The sequence below is a fragment of the Neolamprologus multifasciatus genome, chromosome 22 (genome assembly GCF_963576455.1).
Source record: "Neolamprologus multifasciatus chromosome 22, fNeoMul1.2, whole genome shotgun sequence".
Classification (NCBI taxonomy): domain Eukaryota; kingdom Metazoa; phylum Chordata; class Actinopteri; order Cichliformes; family Cichlidae; genus Neolamprologus; species Neolamprologus multifasciatus.
The window spans coordinates 12,076,431-12,098,145 of record NC_140459.1 but is presented as its reverse complement, the minus strand read 5'-3'; the positions used below and the strand labels follow the sequence as shown (position 1 = coordinate 12,098,145).

At 43.3% G+C, this 21,715-nt stretch overlaps 1 protein-coding gene across 9 annotated transcripts; it reads right to left on the bottom strand.

Moving 5' to 3' along the window:
* Positions 1-199: 199 nt before the first annotated feature.
* On the bottom strand, positions 200-21,705 carry LOC146493010 (uncharacterized). Of its 9 annotated transcripts, none has more exons than XM_085147465.1 (8): positions 21,381-21,705; positions 14,743-16,160; positions 14,399-14,640; positions 7,443-7,518; positions 5,212-5,418; positions 4,935-5,129; positions 3,690-3,896; positions 200-1,515 (listed from the first exon to the last, which is right to left on the bottom strand). In XM_085147465.1, the coding sequence occupies exons 2-8, from the start codon at positions 14,974-14,976 to the stop codon at positions 421-423; spliced, it is 2,256 nt and encodes a 751-aa protein (XP_085003591.1). In that variant the 5' UTR covers positions 14,977-16,160; positions 21,381-21,705; the 3' UTR covers positions 200-420. The 9 variants fall into 9 exon arrangements, with proteins under 9 accessions (XP_085003591.1, XP_085003588.1, XP_085003589.1 ...); XM_085147462.1 differs by having other exon boundaries at positions 14,399-15,309; positions 15,462-16,160; XM_085147463.1 differs by having other exon boundaries at positions 14,399-15,627; positions 16,056-16,160.
* Between the last annotated feature and the right edge of the window lie 10 nt (positions 21,706-21,715).

Here is a 21,715-nt window from a genome sequence, read left to right as displayed (position 1 = left end):
ACTCCACGTACAACATATTCAAGTTGAAGACTGCAGTTCTGAGTCAAAAACAATGTTAAAACGAACACTTTACACAGTAGGAAAAGCACAAGTGTGAATAATAAAAAATATGGACGGTTAAAATTTCCTCTGCTTTGGCTTCGGGGTCCTGGTATTGTTCATGCAGACTCATTGTCACAAACTAAACAGAGCCATCAGATATTTTTATACCAGTGTTTTACTATAATGTCAAGTAACATTTTTTTCTTCCTTTTTACTAAAAAAAAAAAGCTATATGTGAAAGGTCTTTTATTTGGCAGCCAGAATGTAAAGGCATTTATTTTTTAGCACACACTTAATTTCCACATTGTGACACTGATCACATGAAGACCAAATGTAACTGCAACAAGCCGTCAAGCCTGAAGTCTATAACAAGACTTATTACTCAGTAACCAGACATTCTTGCTCCTCCTCTCGTATTCTCCCAGCTGCTCCTCTTGCTCTCTCCCTCTCCTCCTGCTCATGTAGGGAGTTCTGCCCTGTGGTTTTGCCATGCTGCTCCTTCAGGTGCCGACGTAAGGCAGGCTTGTGGGCAAAGTGGGCGTGACAGTAAGCGCAGCGATGAGGCCGCTCGCCACTGTGGAGGTTCATGTGGTCTATCAGAGTGGATTTTTGGGTGAACGTCTTGTAGCACAGGGGGCACTGGTGCGTTTTGCCGGCCCCTCTGTGCACGGCCATGTGCCTAGTGAGGTTCGTAGAGTGGTGGAAGTGCTTCCCGCAGCAGGGGCAGGCATAGAGCAGGTGTGTGGAACGGGAGTGGATTGCGAGGGAATGGGCTGAAGGGAAAGTCATGTTGCAGTGCTCGCAGATTACAGGGCCAGCTACGCTGGAAGTAGACCCCACCACGGCAACCGACTCATCACTGCCTTCGTTTGTTCCAACAGTTGTCAACCCTGAACTCCCTTCACCAGCACCACAAGCAGACTCTTCCAGGGAGAACTGGTTAAGACTGTTAGCGGGTATCGGTGAAACCTTTTCCCCCTGCGTGCTACCCATGCTGAAGTCCAACTCTGGGATCTCAACCGTGACAATATTTCTTGATGCCCTCAGTCCTTCTTGGCTGTAGTCCAGGCCAAAGCCACCTCCGGCAGATGTAAGATACCAAAGATCCTGGTGTTGGGTGATGCCTGAAGGTCTTTTCTCCTGAGATGACACCCACTTTTTTCTTTTTAAACCCCTCCCCCTTCCCCTTCCTCTGCTATGGCCCATATTAGTCTCAGAGATTCTTCGACTTAGAGCGCGGAGACTTTCTGCTGAAAACTCTCCAGAACTGAGACCTGGATTCAAGTCATACTCGCCGCTTTCTCCAATCACAACTTCTTCTGTCTCTGAGAAGTTGGTGCCTTGAGGTACCTCAGAGGGAGCTCCTTTTTCCTCCTCCCGGTCTCTGTCAGTGTGCTCATTTTCAGAAATATACACTCTTAACATATTGTAGTTCTCCTGTCTGGCCTCTTCATCCTCATCTGATGCATTGACCTGTAAGAGAAGTGCAGACTTAGTGAGGTGTCTAAGGCTATAACTAAAGATACCCGGAAACTACCAGAATATACATCAAAATACCCATGTGTGCTTCAGACTGCTTACTCCAAACCAAGAGCTAGTATATAAAGATTTTTCCTCTTTAAAATGGTAAATGGCCTGTATTTATATAGCGCTTTACTAGTCCCTAAGGACCCCAAAGCGCTTTACATATCCAGTCATCCACCCATTCACACACACATTCACACACACTGGTGATGGCAAGCTACATTGTAGCCACAGCCACCCTGGGGCGTATTGACAGAGGCGAGGCTGCCGGACACTGGCGCCACTGGGCCCTCTGACCACCACCAGTAGGCAACGGGTGAAGTGTCTTGCCCAAGGACACAACGACCGAGACTGTCCAAGCCGGGGCTCGAACCGGCAACCTTCCGATTACAAGGCGAACTCCCAACTCTTGTGCCACGATCGCCCATGATGTCTATTATTATTATTAATAATAACAATAAGTTTTCTCTTTTTTGAAATGGAACTGAAGGCAAAGGAAGGAGGGCGGGAAAAAGAAAAGGCTTCAAGGACTTTACTTTTAACACTACTCCCATAAAGGCGAGATCTGACGACCTGCCCAGTACGCTTAATGATGAGTTTTTTCAGGATTTTTCTTGTTCTTTCAAAAGCGTATTCTTTGCTTGAATAAATTAAATACCACTTTAGAAAAATAGGACACATGACCAAGGCTTCGGTAAATTGTGAGGATTTTTTTTTTTGTCATTATCCTTGAGGTCTTTTCCAGCTCTATTCATTAGGATGGACACCTCTGCAACCTTCATCTCCTTAATTGGACCACATGGCTCCAAGTAGCTTTAAGGGAAGCTGTTAGGACTGAAGTTCACTGAATGTTTCCAGGCTGCACCGTGAGTGATTAATCAGGGGGTTAACAGTGTAGCAGATACCAGAGGCCAAAACAGCTCCATCTCACAGGCTAACATTCCCCATGCTTGGCCTAAACCCGACCTCTGACCTTAAACCATAAAAGTGACAAACTAAACACTAAACACGTGCAAGAAAAACCTTTTCGTCTCCTTACAGAGCGATACGTCGGGGTGAGTTATGGCAGATTTTGGCAGGACTGTGCAGAACCAACAGGATAAGAAAGTTCAACCAAAGGATCATTTGTACAACTGAAAAATCAGAAACTAAAACATGTTCTTTAGGATACAGAAATGACCACAAATATCATTTTTATTCTATTTTGAGTAAAAAAAAAATGGACTGCCATCCTACTCCAATCTAATTTCCTATACCCCCTCCTCACGGAGACATTTCTTCTGAGATTGCATCCCCTCTGAGGAGACATCTCCCCATGTCTCCACCATAAATCAGTACACACACCAGAAACAGAGCAAAACTATATTGTCCTAACTGAAAAAGAACAGCGTTCAAATATATATAGTGTTTGTAACCCAAATTATATTTCAGAAAATGCTATAGTCAGGATAATTGATAGTATGATCTTTAATCTGTTAACCAATGCTAGAATAAGAACTACATTTTTTGAATTACAAATAAACTACACTTTATTTTACTTTGTACAAAAATGAACTAAAATTAAAAAAAATATACAGGAAATGTGTAAACCAGTCCAGAGGCTTTGGTACATGACAGCAACATCCCGAGTGCAAGTCTTTGATGACATGTCTCCCATGCAGCTCTGTCGCCGCCGACAGCATTCAGAAGCAGAGCTCTACTTAGCCGGCAAGGCGTCTTATTTTGAAAATTGACTGTGTTCTCTATGCAGTTTCTCTGTCTGATTTCCTATCCACAAAAGGCCCCTATATGACAATTCAAATTCCCTAAAAGAAACACTGAAAGCAATAAAAACTAAACTGAAATGCACAAACCTAACCGGGAAGTGAACTGAAACCAAATTCACCTGAAAAATAAATAAATTAAAAAGAATGAAAAATGTAAAAGTAATGGGCTGCTTATATCCTCTTTACTGAGTAATAATGTTAGAAATTTTGTTATGATCGACTTTAAATTATTCTTAAAATTAATCTTTTTCCTTACTCACAGAAAAGTCAGTTAGTCTAAATTATTTTACCAGACATCCTGACAACATCGTATGCACAAGTGCAAATGATCTAAAATGTTATTAGAAAAAGAAATACCTTAATGAAGCCCTCATCCAGTGCAGCACTGTCATCATGCAGCTGACTGCTTCCCTGAGCAGACAATTCGCCGTTGCTCTCCTCCACCGAGCGCACTACGGGGCTGTGGGAGTGCACAGGGGAAGGCTGCGTAGGTGGAGGTGATGTGACTGAATGGACACTGCCGCTGACGATCACTGGCCTGGTTTCAGTTTCCTCTGTGGGCATCTAGAAAAAGGATAAAATTTGGATGTTTTACGCTGATGTCAGCATTGTTAATATGGAAATCTCCTGTAGCATATTTTATATCCTACAGTAGGTTATATATATCCTATAGGACATTTATATTTTTTGTGTCATTGTCAAATCAGTTTCTTGATGTAAAATTCACTGTTGCCAATAAGGGCAGCACTAATGGGATCCCCTTAAACGGATTTTTAGTTTTAGTGTCCTTATTTTCCTCTAAGTTAATGATTCTGTCACTGGTAAGCTAACGTAAGTCTATTAGCCCCATCCAACCAACCAACCACATGACATCATGTTTTGTACTGACAGAAGATGGCACTAAACGTGTTTTTTAAATTTTAAGCAGCTTCTTTCTTAAATCCAGCTTCACGGACAGTTTTACATCTATGTCGCATTTTGAGACCAGCGCCTGTAAATTAGCCTTTATATGTGTAACGTTTCATGTCCCCTTTAAGATAAGCATCACTGTGCTGACATAGGGCGTTGTGTTGAAAAAAAAAAAAGTGTGTTGTACAGCTCTCTCTGTGCCCTTTCACGTGATATACTACTCAATATAGTTGCTTGAAATTTAACCTTAGGTGCTTACAATGACACTCAAGGTTAAATGTTAACCCAATCTAGGTACTCAAAATTGTGGGTAGTATAAAGTTTTTACTGATTTTCACATTTGGTGTGACCTTGACCTTGATATTGGTAGGCAGCTATAGCAGCTGAACTTGATTTTCACCTAAATTAAACAGCTCGAGCTGTTATTGGTATCTACCATCTCACAAAATTTGAAAATTATATCTTGAAAACTGTGGATCCTAGACTGCCAAAAAACAGAGATAAATAAACTGAACCGAGTACATACAAACAGGATTACAGAAAATCTAGTAAAACTTTATCATTCTAAGTTTTGCAAGTTCTGAGAATGTGCACACAGCTTAGGGTGAACGTGCTAAATTACTAAATAAATATTAATAATTAAACTCCAGGTAAGAAAGCAGGAAGAAATATAATTAATTTCTACTGACTGACCTTCGATTGACTGGGGTTCTTCAGCTGCACATATTTCTCCAGAGCTCCTCTGCAGCGCTCTACGATATGCTCCATCTGAAGGTAGCTGGCAGCCGTCAGGTAGTTTACGATCTCCTCTGGGTTGAACTGCAGGATTCCAGTGTAGCAAGACTGAAGCAGATCACACACCACTGTGGAGCTGTACAGCATTGACACCTGGAGAAAAATCAGGAACACAGAACAGCTTCATTTAATCTGAATAGGAGCCATCATCTCAGGTGTGCTGACGGCGGCCTACCTGAAGCCTGGACGAAGGGTTGAGGAGGAACTGATCTCTCAGGAAGGGTGAGCAGGCAGCCAGCACCACCTTATGTCCCCTGAACGTCTGGTTGTTACTGGCCACGATAGTGATGTCGCAGAAATGCTGGCGGGATCTCAGTGAATTCATGTGCTTCAGGGTCATGTTCCCATGTCCGGGGAGCCGGAAAAACACCAACTCCATCTTCTGAGGAGAAACAAGAATCTGTAGGTGATTTCACTTCGTTAAATACGTACAGGTGAGCCTTTCATAAAAGATTAACAACACAAATCAGTTATTAGACTCACACAGTGTAATGTGATGAGGGTTTAAGAAAGGATATCATATCACAGGTTTGTATTCTGTTTATACTCAAGTGTCCACACTACAAGGTCAATGCTGGGAGCAAAGATTTGGAAACCGAAATCCCAGCAGAGGATTGGAAATCAGCTTGTGCTGGGATGGATGGATGGATAGACCAAGACAAGACCAAGACAAGAGGGTATCTGTCACGGACCCGGTTCTGGGGACTCGGGGTCCGTGAACAGTGTGGACCTTTATTATTATTATTATTATTATTATTATTATTATTATTATTATTATTATTATTATTATAATAATTATGATTATTATTATTATTGGGTGTATGTTTTCTGCACTGTGCTCTTGTGTTCCATGCTGGTGTGTGTACGTGTGTGTGTCTGCGGGTGTGGCTGGAGAATGAAGGACAGCCACCTGCAGGCCTGATGGGTGTGGCCCTGCCAGCTGCTGGTCACGCCTAGGTTCCCACACACCTGCTTCTGATCAGGCTCGTCGGGGGAGCTACTTAATAGAGCGATGGAGCTTCCTCCGGCGCAGGATTGTTGAGTTAGACTCCATGTCAGTGTCTCAAGTACTGGTAAGTGTATGCCTGCTGGAGTGGTGCCATAACGGCTGCGTCTGTTGTTTTTTCCTCAGGAGAGCGGAACACGGGACTGCAGGACGCACAGGGTGTGCGTAGGCACAGGAGCAGAGAGCACGGAATACCAGCACTTGGGAGAAGGCACGACACAGGAGTTGAGGGAGCACTCTGGAGACTCACTGTGTGGTGTACATTTACCCCCACTGTAAATAAATGCACTGTTCATTGCACTAAGTCCAGCGTTTGGGTCCTTTCTCCAACATTCAGAGAATGTCACGGCTTGCCCTGGCAAACCGTGACAGTATCGAGACCAAGACAACACCAACACCAAGTCGAGACAAGACCAAGACCGAGACAAAAGTCTTTAAACTGCATCCAGATGCTGCTTCGTTTACTGGTGTCAGGCATATTTATGTGTTTTTGCTTTCGCACAGCCCTCCTCACTCACTCACTCACTGAGAGGACAGACGCACGCTCCACTTGACTGTCGTGTCTCTCACCCTCTCTGTTTTTCACATAATGATATTATCCTATATCCTCGCATGTGATTGGCCACAATAAGGAGGGATTGGAGCATAGCTGAGCCACTGTGTGAGAGCTGAGCAGTGAAAGGAAATTAAGTGAGGAGCCGGCTCTCACTCAATGGGAGTCGACTCTTCAGATTCACTACAAAGCACTCTCTAAGCACGGCTTTTAGAGCTGATGCTTTTGCGCATCACACATTATCGAACGTTACGTTGTGTGTCATGGATACTGTTGACTCCAGAAGCGGAGGCAGACATACACCTGGGGATTAGTATGCGTTGAAAATGACTGAAAGATTAATAGGCTCTGTTTTGAGTTTTGTTCAAAAAAGAATGACTTCATATAGGAAAACAATACATATCACATATGCAGGACATCTTAAACTAGTTTTTTTTAATTAAGCAGCAAGGCAGAACAAAATCAGGCTTGTATCAAGACACGAGGATTAAACCCCAATTCAACCAGACCCAGAACTGATTCGGAATTAAAACAGGACTACAACAGTTCAAAATCAGGACTACTTAGGACTTAACCAAGACAGAAGCAGAATCAAAACTAGATGATAGTAGCACTAAAAATCATCATAGACCTGCACTACACTTATTTTTTAATTCTACTAAATTGCACTATTTAGATTCAGAAAAGTTTATATAACTATTTAGCCTTGTTGTGCAAACAAACCTACATAACTTAATAAATATAGAATTTGAAAAGTAACAAATGGTATCTAAAAAGTTACACTAGGTAATAGATACGTTCTGATGAGTTTTGGCAAACAACCATTTGACTAACATGTGTGTCTCACCTGGCTCTTGTTCCATTTCTCTTCTGTACTCATTCTCCTCTCTCTCCCTCTCTGTTCCTCTCTCTCCCTCTTTGTGCTGACAATCAAGCCAAACACCAACATCATCAAATATACAGTGGAAACCAGATATTTACATACTCTTCAGATAAAAACAGATACACTTTTTTAATTTTAACATCAAATCAGACTAAATGTTTGTTTATTTAGATTGATAAATATAAAAAACATATTTGTTAAATTTAAGAGTAAAGAGAGAAATTGTCTGTATTTCTTAATTGCAAATGGCACCAAATTGTATTTAGAATTGAGCCACACTTTTGGAGGTCCACAATTCTTTTCCGGGTGTTTTGGTTGATATCTCTTTATTTTCCCATGTCAAAGAAACAGGCTCTGTGTTTTGGGGGTGCCTTACATGGATACACAGGTGTGCCACCAATTTACTCACATGGACTCTACTAACCTATCAGAAGCTTCTTCAGCTCAGAATGGAATCGACTGGAGTTTTCTTATTAATTAACAATAAACTTGTGTATATGTACTCCTAAAGTTGATGAAAATAATAAAAAAGAGACATCTCTCTCTCTCTCTTTATTCTGACATTTAACTAATTCAAAAGATATTTCAATATTTATTTATCTAAAACAAAACAAGTTTACTCTAAATTGATGTTTAACAGTAAAAAAATGTTTTTATGTTTTCTCCCTAAAGCGTATGTAAATATCTGGTTTCAACTGTGAATATACTGCTGTGTATTGAAATGTAAATATACTGAACAATATACAAAGCATAATATATAAAATAACATCTACCTGAGTTTTTTCTTTGAAAGAAGCCCCTTATGTCCATTGTTGTGTACATCAGTACAAAACTGAAACCGATTATAGTGCTTTGTCTAGCTGTGGAGAGTAACAACTGAAAACACATGCGTAAGTGCTGTGCTCAGTTGCTTAGTGCCTGAGCTCGTATCATACCAAAATTAGGGGGAATTTATGACTGTGCGCTATGTGCTTCAAATATTGTGTGTAGTTTTTATTTTATACAGTTGTCAGTCAGGCATCTAACTATGAAACAAATTACACTCCAAAAGACCCCGGGCTTCTGAAAAAATGGCCCAGGCTTAAGCCCAGTAAGCCACCCCTCCCGCTCCGCCAATGGTTGACTCCAAATCTCCCGAACACTATGTCGATCTGAGAAAGCAAGACCAAAGTCCGTCAAGGCCAAAGTCGTTGACACCAAGATGAGACCAAGACCAAAGTCTGTCGAGACCACGACCAAAGTCCGTCGACACCAAGACGAGACCAAGGCCAAAGTCCGTCGAGACCAAGATGAGACCAAGACCAAAGTCCGTCGAGATAGATAGATTTTTTTTTTTGGGAAGGGGGGGGGGGGGGGGGTGAATCCCAGTAGATCGGCAACAAGCTCACAGGAAGGCAACAGTAAATCAAATAATGTTACAACCAAGGTATGCAGAAGAGCACCTGTGAACAAACATGCCAAGCATCAAAGCAGCAGACCACACTGAGTGCCAAAAATGGAAAACAGAAGATTTGAAAAATGCTGCCTGTGTCACGGTTGAGTATTGAGTGGACTCAGGCGCGGAGCTCTGAAGATTTGCAGTGCGTTTATTTACAGTGAATAAAGGTTGACAATAGTTAGAATGTGCAATAATAATAGTGGGTGCGTCCTCCTTCCCGTGCTCAGACTGTGCGTGGTAGTGAGTGCCCGTCTCTCTTCCAAGTGCTTCCTTGTGCTAGTGAATCCTCCGTCCCAGTTTCTAGTTTCACACAGACAATAGTAAGGATTAATTAAGTTGAGCAGACGACACTGAGCGAACACGAGCAGCTCATAACACTACCAGGCTTAGTGCAATACTCCGGCGCTGTCTGTCGCTCAGCCACACCATCAAATAGCCCTGCCCAAGACGGTGGATGATTGGCAGCAGCTGGTGAAGAATCTATTGCAGGTGAGGCAGCTCAGGGCGACAGCACTTCCGGGTCAGAGGCCCCTTGTTGTTAGGCGACCTCCGTAAACACCGCAGTGGAGCCGGAGGAAAACACACACATGCATATACACACAGGAAGATCGACCGGTCAGGGCACCGTCCGACCCTGACAGTACCCCCCATCTAATGGGAGCCTCCCGGCGGCCTACCAAACTTGTCAGGGTGCCGGCGGCAGAATTCTCTCACCATCGAGAATTGCGGACCACGGCATAGGAACGCTCTTCCAGACCATACGCATCCCATTCCACTGTATAGGAATTTCTTTCACTTAGGTATTAATCACGTTATTGTAATGCCTCTGTGCCACTGGATTTTAACATGTCTGACACTCATACTTAAGACAAATGGTAGGGGATGTAGTAAGGATGTTGGGGGAAACAGGAACTCCAGAGGACCAGTCTTTTGTCTCTTTGAGGACTCTGGGAAGTAGCAAGGGAGTGTGAACCTTAAGGTGTGAAACAGCTGTGTACTGCCTTTGTTCCTGGAGAAGGTATTTAACTGAGAGCCATGATAGGCTCAGTGAGACTCTGCTGACTCTGCCCCGTGGTCATGCAGGGACTTCATCAAGTTTGGTTGTATGTTGTCTCTGTGTGCTTGGATTAAAGAATGTTAGCTACCGCTCACCGCTCGTCTGCAGGCTTTATTTAAGTGGAAAACTTCCACAACAAAATGGCGACGAGGATGGGATAGTCCGTGTGGTCGCTGAACAATGGTTCCGTGGACGGGCTGATCACCCCTGAGGAAAAAGGTACCTTTGTCCTACCAGCTGTTGAAGCAAAGGAAATGGAGGAGTCACGGAGCCGTGTGTTTCAGTCACCACCGAGACCATTTTGAGGGAACCTCTGCAGATGTGTGAGTTGTAGCTAACTTGTATACAGTCATGGAGAGTTTTTTGTCTGGCCGAGGGGGGGAACGCTGGCCGACCCCGGAGTTCGAGACTCCTGGAGGAAAACCTGGTGGTTTGAGGCCCCAGGCTTGTGTTGGGTACGGTCCATCACAAGGACATTGGCTCGAGCGCGCTGTTGGGGAGAAGCCGGCCCAGACCTGTGTTCGGTCCAAGTACGTCACAGGGACAGCGGTTCGGGTACACTGTCGGAATCCATTTCTGTGTACTATAGTGCACGGAGTGGCGGTGTTCGTTCCTTGGTCCATAGAAGGCAAGGACCTCACGGGGGACGCCTCGTGTAGTAAAATGGGATCTAGATCCAGTAGATCGGCAGACGTTCCACCAGGCGGCCAGAGACAAAACTCAATACGTGACTGTATGGTAAGAATTGAGTAAATGTGTAGTGTGTAAGATTGCAGAGAATGGTTGTGTGGGAAACGTTGATGTGTGTGTAAAAACAGTGAAAAATTGGGTTACAAAATGTTGAAAATGGGGAACAAAAACAAGAAAAAAAAAGAGAGAGGAGTGTAGAAATGTGTGTAACAGTTGTTTCCAACTAGAGGGAGAAGGTGGTACTGCAGGCCACCAGCTCCCCTAGGGTGGACACACACGAAAAATTCTTTTTAGCAGAATTGTTGATAAAAATAAACAAAAAAAAAAATAGGAAGAGGGTTTGGTGGTTTTCAACTACAATCTCTCTGGGTTTTTAAGAAAGGGGAGTTCAGAACCAGAGAGGGGAGACGTGTTGTTTTAAGCAATGAGAAGAATTATCAAAATGTCTCAGTGTGTCACTTGCAGGTGAAGAGCAGACCTGGATCAATTTTCCACGTGCAGCAGTCGGAAGAAAATTATAGGTTAACATCATTAGAAACACTCAAGCCAAGTTTTGGCTGAATTGTTTTACAGCTTAACTTCCATGTGTTTGTCACCCTGAGAACACAAGCTCCAAGAATCTCTCCCTGAAGACAAGAAATGCAGTTCCAGAACAACGAGATGGATCTCAAGAGCTCACAGCAGCATCCTGAGCCGTGAAGAAAAGGTCCAGCAGCAGCAGCTGTGCAAGACAGCGACAGCAAGGAGAAAAATGGCATCATCATGACTGGATGGATGTGCATTTCCAACGAGCTGCACCTTCACTGTGTGTGAATGGACTTTTGAAAAGACTGCTTGAGTTGGACATTTGCCACTTTCGGCGCAAAAAAATGGCAAAATGAGACAGTGGAAAACACAGGACAAAGCTGAAAGACAACTGACTCTCACTGGACTGCTGCAAGGGGCAGAGATGAGATGAGACCACAGTCAAAGGAGAAGGGGACAACATGGAGGAAGGCTGTTGTAGTGTGGGAATGAAATTTGGGTTTTAGGAAACTGGGAAGGAAAAAACGACTGTCTTGTGTGGAGAATTGAAAAGTGTCTGGAGCACCGCAAAGAGGAGAGGTACACAAAAAATTACACAAACAGAAAAATGCATTAATCCTACTAACACAAACACACATGCAATGAAGCTCATGCAGACCAAATAGCATTTTAAGCATGCATTTCTGTTACCATCATCTTGTCTGGTTCACTTAGTAGGTTAAGAAGTATAGACATAGACTAGTGAACTAGTATTATTTTTGGGGAAGGAATATTGAATCAGCGGTGAACAGAATGCTGCGGGAGGGTCAGATGAGTGGGGACTAATAGATTATTGAGTTTCTGGTTTCTGATGTGTGAGGGAGGTCTTATCGTGACACACATCTGGGTACATGGGGAAAACAAAAACTCATTTTCTAATAGAATATTGCTGTTGTGTGAGGTGTGTGACTGGTGGATGAAAGTTTTGGGGATTTACTTGGCTGATGCATTTTCTTTTGGTACCACTTTGAACCTGCCAATTAGTTGTTTTGATCTATCATTCTAAGGGAGTATGCTTAGACAACTTCTAAAAGAGGCCTTCATATTTTTTGATTTTTAACAGTGCACTGAGATTTATGTTTGGCAATTTTCTCTTTTTCAAGCAGGCTTGCAAGATCGGAATCGAAAGCGCTATACAACATGTTGATCAATCGCAAGTGAGCTTCTCCAAAATTAAAATGGGCTCAGGAGAAAGCCACTTATTTGGGACAATCAGAAAACAAGTCCCTGTCAAAAAGGATTCAGCGAGGTAATCCAGTCCAAATTCTTTTTTTCTTTTTGTGAAATGACGTCATTGCTGGCAGTAGAAACTTATTGCGTCACGAGAGATTCTACTGTCAGCAAATAAAAAATGGGGACTGACTGTGGGGACTGACTATGCAAGATTGCACCTCCACCCAGAGTGACAAAAGGGTGGATGTATGTATGTTTCTTTTTACAGGAGCAGAAAGATGACAGCAACATCCTGGGTTGCATGGGCTTTTGGGCCATGCTGACTTAACCTTTTAATTGCCACTTTCTGTGTCTTTGTGAATCTACCAGCGGTGTGTTATTCATGACCTTGTATTGTTTACAGTACAGAGGACACATTGAGAAAGTGTTCATACAGATGCGCTGCGCTAACATCTATATCACTTTTTCCACAGCAAAGGGTTAATCATATGATCTAATCACATGATTTACAGCATGACACACCACTGGCTAATGTTTTCTCTTACGACAGGGCCTGGAGTGAAGCTATTTCAGGGGAGAAGCCCTGGGAATTTTTAAGAGACAATGCACAACTTCATTGTGCATGTCCAATTGTGATAAGCTGACATAGGGCAAAAGAGGGTTTTCCGGGGAAGTTTTCATTTTTAAATTGCAGGAACCGTGACATGAGGGATATGGAAGGATTGACTGGGGCGCAGATGCAGACCATGACTGGGAGAGAACGCTTCAAGAGGACCATTGAGGAGCAGGAACCACCTGCAGGACAACTGACAAACGACAGTAGGCTGCACCACTGGACTTCCAAAGGATTGTCATGAGGAGATTTTGAACAGCAAAATCTTAAAAATAAAATGAAAGAGTTTCGCCGTTGACATTGAGGAAGACAACTAAGGTGTACGACGTGCTCTGCCTTAAATCTACAGCCGCGTTGGAACAGAAATCGAGGGATGGAGAGAGCGTGCCAAGCTCCAAAAGTGACAGCGCAAGGAAGATCAGCGTTGGAATTATGACTCTGTAAATGGCACAGACACCAGGAGCCATGACTGTGACTGAGAATGACCACCTAATGCTGTTTCACTTTGCCATGCAAAGTACTTTGACACTCTGGAGAAGACCTTTCCTCTGTATCATTGTTGTTTCCATTTGCATGTGAGAGCTTAGATTGTGGGGAAGATTAAAGATGAACAAAGGGTGGTGGGAGAACAGAACAGTGAGGATACACAGTGTGAAACTCCTTTAAGTGTACAATAATGTTGATGTGATATACAGAATGTCAGGAAAGAAATTCTGGTTTTAATGTGATTCTTGATTTAAGAATCAAAGGGTGGGATTGTATAGGAATTTCTTTCACTTAGGTATTAATCACGTTATTGTAATGCCTCTGTGCCACTGGATTTTAACATGTCTGACACTCATACTTAAGACAAATGGTAGGGGGTGTAGTAAGGATGTTGGGGGAAACAGGAACTCCAGAGGACCAGTCTTTTGTCTCTTCGAGGACTCTGGGAAGTAGCAAGGGAGTGTGAACCTTAAGGTGTGAAACAGATGTGTACTGCCTTTGTTCCTGGAGAAGGTATTTAACTGAGAGCCATGCTAGGCTCAGTGAGACTCTGCTGACCCTGCCCCGTGGTCATGCAGGGACTTCATCAAGTTTGGTTGTATGTTGTCTCTGTGTGCTTGGATTAAAGAATGTTAGCTACCGCTCACCGCTCGTCTGCAGGCTTTATTTAAGTGGAAAACTTCCACAACACCACCAAAAACTGAAAGCCCCTACCGCGGTCTCACCTGAGAGACATGAAGAACGTTGTGAGTTCGCATGTTACGAGGCAGGCTCAACCGCACCGTCACAGGGTTCAACACAGCTTGGATGGAAAAGGGCCCAATGAACCGGGGAGCAAGCTTCTTTGATTCAGTTCTGCGTGGAATGTGTTTGGTCGAGAGCCATACCTGCTGACCCACCTGGTAGTCCGGATTCGGGGTGTGGCCAGTCTCTTGTTTTGGTCCGCCGTTCTCAGGAGGGCTGCTCTGACGGCACGCCACATGTGGAGTTGGACAGATGGAACAGCCAATTCTCCCTCAGTGATGGAAAGCAGTGGGGGTTGATAGCCCAAGTAGGCCTCGAACGGGGATACTCCGGTGGCTGCTGACGTGCTGGAATTGTAGGCATATTCCACCCATGTATGCTGCTCGCTCCAAGTCGACTGATTGGACGAGACAACACAACGAAGCATAGACTCCAATGCCTGATTAGCCCGTTCATTCTGACCGTTGGTTTGAGGATGGAAGCCTGATGACAAACTAACCTGGGCCCCTAGCTCAGCACAGAACTCCGTCCACACCCGGGAAGTGAACTGGAGACCCCGATAAGAAATGATGTCCCAAGGGATGCAGTGGAGCCGGAACCAGTGCTGCGTGAGCAGTCGGGCCATCTCCAGGGCAGAAGGAAGCTGTGGTAGGGCTATAAAGTGGGCAGCCTTGGAAAACTGGTCAACAATCATGAGTCCAACAGTGTTACCTGAGGACAGAGGCAGTCCCATGACAAAGTCCAGAGCAATGTGCTACCAGGGACGCTTGGGCACAGGCAACGGGCGTAGGAGGCCAGCGGGCGGAGAGTTTGGCATCTTATTTTTAGCACACACAGGACAAGCCACCACGTACTGCCCCGCATCCTGCAACAGAGTGAGCCACCAAAACAACCGTCGTAGGACAGAAATAGTGCGGTTCTTACCCAGATGGCAGGCAAAATGTGCGGTGTGTGTCAACTGGAGCACCTTACTGCGTACCGACGCAGAAACAAACAGCCTGCCTTCCGGGCCCGTACCGGGGTTGGCCTCTTGCCGCTGAGCGTCTCGCATGATCCTCTCAATCTCCTAGGTCAAAGCACCAACACAATACAAGGAAGGCAGGATGGGCATGTCCTTGTCATCGCCCCCGGCCTCAGGCGCAAACTGTCGTGACAGTGGCGTTGGTGTTGCAAGATCCAGGTCTGTATGTGATGGTGAGGTTGAAGAACAGTGCCCACCTGGCTTGTCGAGCGTTGCGGCGCATCACAGCCTGGAGGTACGCCAAGTTCTTATGGTCAGTCCACACCACCACCGGGTACTTGCTCCCTTCCAGCCAATGTCACCAGTCCTCCAGGGCCAGTTTTACTGCGAGTAGCTCCTGGTCTCCAATGTCATAATTCCGTTCTGCAGATGACAACCGGTGAGAAAAAGGCACATGGGTGCATTTTACCTTCCACCTACTGCGAGAGGATGGCCCCCACCCCAGAATCCGAAGCGTCAACTTCCTAGAAGAACGGACGGTCAAGGTCAGCCTGCACCAACACCGCCTGATGAAAACAGGTCTTTAAGTCGTGTGAAGGCCTGCTGGGCGTCCAGAGACCACTGAAACTGCAACTTGTGAGATGTGAGGTTAGTCAATGGTAAGGCTATCTTGCTGAAGTTGTGAATGAAACGCCTTTATAAGTTAGCAAACACTCTGAACTTTTGTAACTCTCTGCGGCTGTTAGGCTCATGCCACTCAACCACCGCCTTGACCTTAGCTGGATCCGCGCACAGCCGCCCCTGCTCCACAATAAAGCCAAGGAACGACACAGTCGGAACATGGAACTCACATTTCTCAGCCTTCACAAACAGACGATTCTCCAACAGGCGCTGCAGCACGAGCCTCACATGCTCCACATGTTCCGCCTGGTTCCAGGAAAACACAAGAATGTCATCTAGGTAGACAAAAACACAGTGGGTAATGAGATCCCGCAACACATCATTAATCATGGCCTGGAAGACGGCAGGGGCATTGGTGAGCCCAAAAGGCATCACCAGGTATTCAAAGTGCCCAAGGTGAGTGTTAAATGTCTTCCATTCATCCCCCTCACAAATCTGCACCAGGTGATAAGCATTGCGGAGGTCCAGGTTGGAAAAGACCGTGGCGCCTTGAAGGAGCTCAAAGGCGGACGCAAGCAGAGGCAAGGGGTACTTGTTCTTAATGGTGATCTTATTCAATCCCCGAAGTCAATGCATGGTTTGAGCATCTTGTTTTTTTTCCTCCACAAAAAAAAATCCCGCGCCTAAGGGTGACGTGGAGGGTCGAATTATACCGGCCGCCAAGGAATCATTAATGTACCGTTCCATCAACTCCCGCTCGGGCTTGGAGATGTTATAAAGCTGACTGGTGGGTAAGGGAGCGTCGGGAATCAAATCAATTCCACAATCGTACGGCTGATGGGGCAGAAGCGAGGAAGCTAAATCCTTACTGAAAACCTGGGCCAAGTCGTGATACTCAGGCGGGACTACTGACAAATCAAGAGGGTCAACGGGCTCTGCGGAGTTAGCAACTGCCGCACCCAGCAGCTGGTGAAGAATCTATTGCAGGTGAGGCAGCTCAGGGCAACAACACTTCCGGGTCAGAGGTCCCTTGTTGCTAGGCGACCTCTGTAAACACCGCAGCGGAGCCGGAGGGAAAACAGAGCAAGAAAGAAAAACACATGCATATACACACAGGCAGGTCGACCGGTCGGGGCACCGTCCGACCCTGAGAGCCTGGCCTTTTAAGTCTTGATCTCCGGATTTGGATGGTAGGCCACAATTTTGTGTAAACATGAAGGCATAGATCTATACTGCTTGTATCAATGGATCAGACTAGTTGTGGTGGTGTAAGGGTATGAGTCTCGACAAACTCAAGAAAACTTCAGATCCATAAGAAACAACCCAAAGAGTACAAAGAGCTACTGAGATCTACTGAACACCTGATATATGAGGTGTGATGAAAATGTCCAGAAACCTGCCAGTAATAACCCTAAACCTGGCTGATCTGCCCTTCGGGGTTATTGTCTCCTGCACCTCTGATCTGGCCTCAGCCCAGCTGCTTTTTATGATAACTTCCTGACAGACGCATTGCTCGCTCTTTCAACCTAACTGGACAACCCTAACTAGATATCGTTCAATACTTTTAAGTAATCAGGCAAAGTCTATGATTTTTTAAAATGTGCCTGTTCCCAGAACTTTTCTCTGACTTCAAAGACACACTCATTAAAGAAGCTCTTTTATATTGCTGGCTTTATTATTGGACAGCTGAAATGTGGTCCAATTATAGGAGTATTTTATGTATTTTTTTTTCTAAATAAAATATAGACTGGCTTTTTCTGTAAATATTGTGTTTACAGAGAACTGACAGTGACAAAAAGCACCTCCTTCAGCTGCACATTTCATAAAAATCACACACACCTTATGGTCTCAAAGTGTGTAACAAATGTGGAATGTGTTACAGATAATGAGATCAAACAAGGACAATGCAATACTGCCTACTGCCTAATAAAGGAAGCTTCCTAAAAAGAACAAAGCGCTGCAGAACAGGAATCAGCTGACGATTTGTTTGAATAACAAATCTTTAAAGGGGAAATGAAACGAAGAGATCAAAGTGATGATTGTTAATCATCTGCTCAACTGACACTAGGATTAATTACTAATCTGTAACCAAAATAATCCATTTCATTTATTGTTTTTTGCCTAACAAAAGGCCAAACATTCTCCAATACTGATCAGTCCGTATTTTTTCTATACAGCTTAGGCTTTTAGATATTTAAGGTGGAAAAAAAAAAGTTCTGATACTTACTGGCCAATATTCTTTCTTTTGTTGGGTAACTGTTTCATGTTTAGATCTGTGATTATTGGTGTGAAAGAAATTAAAATGCCACATGACCATTAAAACCATTAATTTGGCAAATAATTGTCTGATTAATACTAGGGCTGGGTATCGTCACTGATTTCTAGAATCGATTCAATTCCGATTCACAAGGTCCCGAATCGATTCGATCCACGATTCGATTTAATTCGATTCGATTCGATTCACTTCGATTTGAATCTGGGAAATTTTGACAGTCAGAAATATTATAATTCAGATCAGTACAGTTACATATTTTTGTATCTATAAAAAGGAAGCTGACACACGCAAGACTTTATCAAAGGTGTGAGCGTCACAGCAGATGCCTTTGTGTCAAAGTAGTTGAAGATAAAACATAGAAAAAAATGAAGGCGATTTTCCTGGCCTGGGATTTTATAAAAATATTCTGCAGTACATCAAAAACGAAAGAAAACCATTAATCAACACATGAACATTACCTCTGAAGTTACAGCGGTTTTATTAGAGACACGGCTAAGCGTTTTGCATTTTGCATAATTCTAAAAAGTTTAAATTTGTTCAGTATTGAACGGCAGAAATTAGGTTTTCTTTTCGGAAGTATATAAAACGAAAAAAAAAAACCATCGGCCGACAGCGCTGTAAACAACGGTAGACTTGTGCGTAACAAGCAAGCGAATAATGCAGAAAACAGTACACAGAGAGAGAGGGGGAGAGCGAGAGAGAGCTGTGCATCGTGGTTGAAGCAAAACAGTAAAAGTAAGAGTGAATACAAGACGATGTTTATGTGAAGTGTAGTTTGGATCGTCTTTTGCTGCTGGTTCGGTCAATATTGTTTGGAGAGAGATAAAACTAACAGCTTTAGAATCAGCGCATAAAGGGCGTGAACACAAAGCGCGGACCCACCGACAGATCAGAATCAGCGAGCTGTCGGCTTTCAGCCCCGACCGTGTCCGTGCGGTCAGGTGAGAAAGGCGACATATCACTGATTCTGATCCGCGGGTTGAGCTGTGTGTTTAAGTCTTTGTGCAGAATCCGTGTTCCTGCTCTCATTTACTGTCTTAGCTGTTTGGTGGTTGTTGAAATTTTGTGAGATTTCACCAGAGATTCTGGCATTTCGGGCAAAATAAATTTATATTAAAAAATCGATTCAGGATTTTAATGAATCGATTTTACGTTATCCAAGCCAGAATCGATTTTAATCGATAAATCGATTATAAAAACCCACCCCTAATTAATACCTTCTTATCTTCACAAAATCTAACTAATGCGAGTAAACTCCTTTTCTGTAAGACTGAGCTAACAGTTGTCAAAATGATTTATAAAATATAGCATTGTACAAATGTCTTGAGTCTCCCCTGATTTCTTTTTATTTTGCTAGGAAAATGGGTGCAGCGATTTATTAAAATGTATGCAAACTTCCATGGAAAAGCAATAAAAAAGGGAAAAACAGAGCTTGTACATTCTAACAAGCTTTAAAGTCAACATTTGGTAAGATCAGGCTGAACTCTCTTAAGCAGGTTTTCTTGTAATTTATTTAAGTAGTCTTCAGGAATACTTCATGCTTACTAATGGCTCTTTGACAGCCACTTTTCCACTGATATAATTTCTGAACAGTAGATGAATCAACTGGGGGGGGCAAATGCATCTCTCGGGTCCTCTGTCAGGTCTTTGTCAGACTTTCAGATACTGTCTAACAGCTGTAGATTGTTTTTTTCTTCTTTGGACCTCTGTGTCTAGCTCAATCAATTTTTAAGGACACACTGCACACCAAGCCAAGCTATGCCAAGTCTTCAGCTAGTAATTCGTTAGGAATCACCTAGTTCATGCAAAAATACAATTTTATATGTCTGAAAGTGTTATTTTTGGTACTTTTCATAGATTCAGCTAAAAAAAAAACAGGAATAAATTATGTGTTAAAGCAAAAGGCACCAGTAACAAACTGCCTCAAGATGAAATTTTAAATTGGTTCTTTGTTAAGTTGTCTGTTATGTGTAGAGACAACAATGGTTCATCCCTTAAGTTAGGAGCCTTTTTTAAATGCTCGAATGAGTCATAGGTCAGTCTTGAGTGGCTTAACAAACACCCGCAAAAAGGTTTGTCGGCAGACAGAGAGTAGCAGATAACATACTCAATAAACTGAAGCTAGTAATGTTGTGGGTGTAGAGTCTCTTACAGAGGTTTCAGAAAGGAAGATATTGTCCCAGTTATGGTCAGTATTGGCCAATCCTTCACACCCTCCCCATCTTGTGCTGGACAGCCACAGGAGCTTTTTCACTCCACCATGATGGACCTCATAACCATTCCTACCTAGAGCCAACAAATATCACTTCTTTATCACACCTCACCTATTCTCACTTGTAATACCTTGTCTATACAGTACATAATGGGAATAAAAGAAACCATTTAAATGTAATATTGCACTTTGGGTACCTTTTTTAATATACAGTTTACATTTTCTATGTTTCATGTTCATATTTTAAGTTAGCGATTCAGATTCTTCAGAAAATTTAGTCTGCCTGTCTCTCAAAATGTTCAGATACAAGGACTGGACTGAAAGTGAGTGAAAAAACAGAAGACAACATCCAAAGAAATATTTTAAAGAGCATTTTAGAGAACTATTGCTCAAAATCAGTTTAATATAAATAACAAGAAAGCTTGGCTCCTATAAAGAAATAACGGGTGGCTCAAGACTTTGCATAGTACTGTCTCTCAAGATAATGACGACAAAATAAAGGATGAAAACTGGTCAATTAGCACAATAAATATGTAGATTAAACATGCTTCTAGTGGCCAACAAAAAATAAGATATAAATGTAAATAAAATCAAACTGAAAAAGACAATTTAAAAAATCAGTGTTTGTAAATAGTGGTATAACACCAACTAAGGTTAAGAGGACCTATGGGACGAAATTATATAATGCAAGCTCACTTTAGTGACATGTTATATTAATGTAATCCACTAACTGATGTGATATAAACAGACTAATTATATCCATGCTTATCCATGTCATGTTTAGGACTTGCAGACGCTGAAAAGTTAGACTGGCTAACATTTGAACTTGAAAAGCAGATATTAAAAAAAGCTTACCGTTTCGTGTGTTTCAACAGTAGTGGAGCCTATAATAAACTAGTAAAGGTGATTATAAGCTGGCTATAACAAACGTTTTTGTCCTCTTTTCATTCCAGTCCAGCTAGCTAACGTTAGCCACTCACTAACAGCTCGCTTTTCGTGTCGTCTCTCCAGTGGCAGCCAAACGAACAAAACCCCCTCAGTTATTGTCAAACTTTGTCGCCTGCTCACCTTCGCCTCTCCTCTCCTTGAATGCCTTGCGGGCTCTCCAGAAAGCAAATCAGAGTTTCTTTAAATGAAGCGACTGTTAAATGAGGAGATGCTAGCCGAACAGGAGCGCTGTCTGTTCATTCCTCCAGACGACACCAGCTTCTGCCTCGGTTTCTGTTTACTTTTCGGCCCCTTTATTTTTTTTTTTCGGAGGGGGGTGTAGGAAGCATACCTCGTGACAACAAACACAAACCGCCCGTATTTCGCCGCTAAGCTGACTTTGAGTCTGTTTTCGCAAGCGACTTCGCCTCGCGGTCAGCCGTAAAACCAGAGCACGTAGGCTGATTTCTGATCAG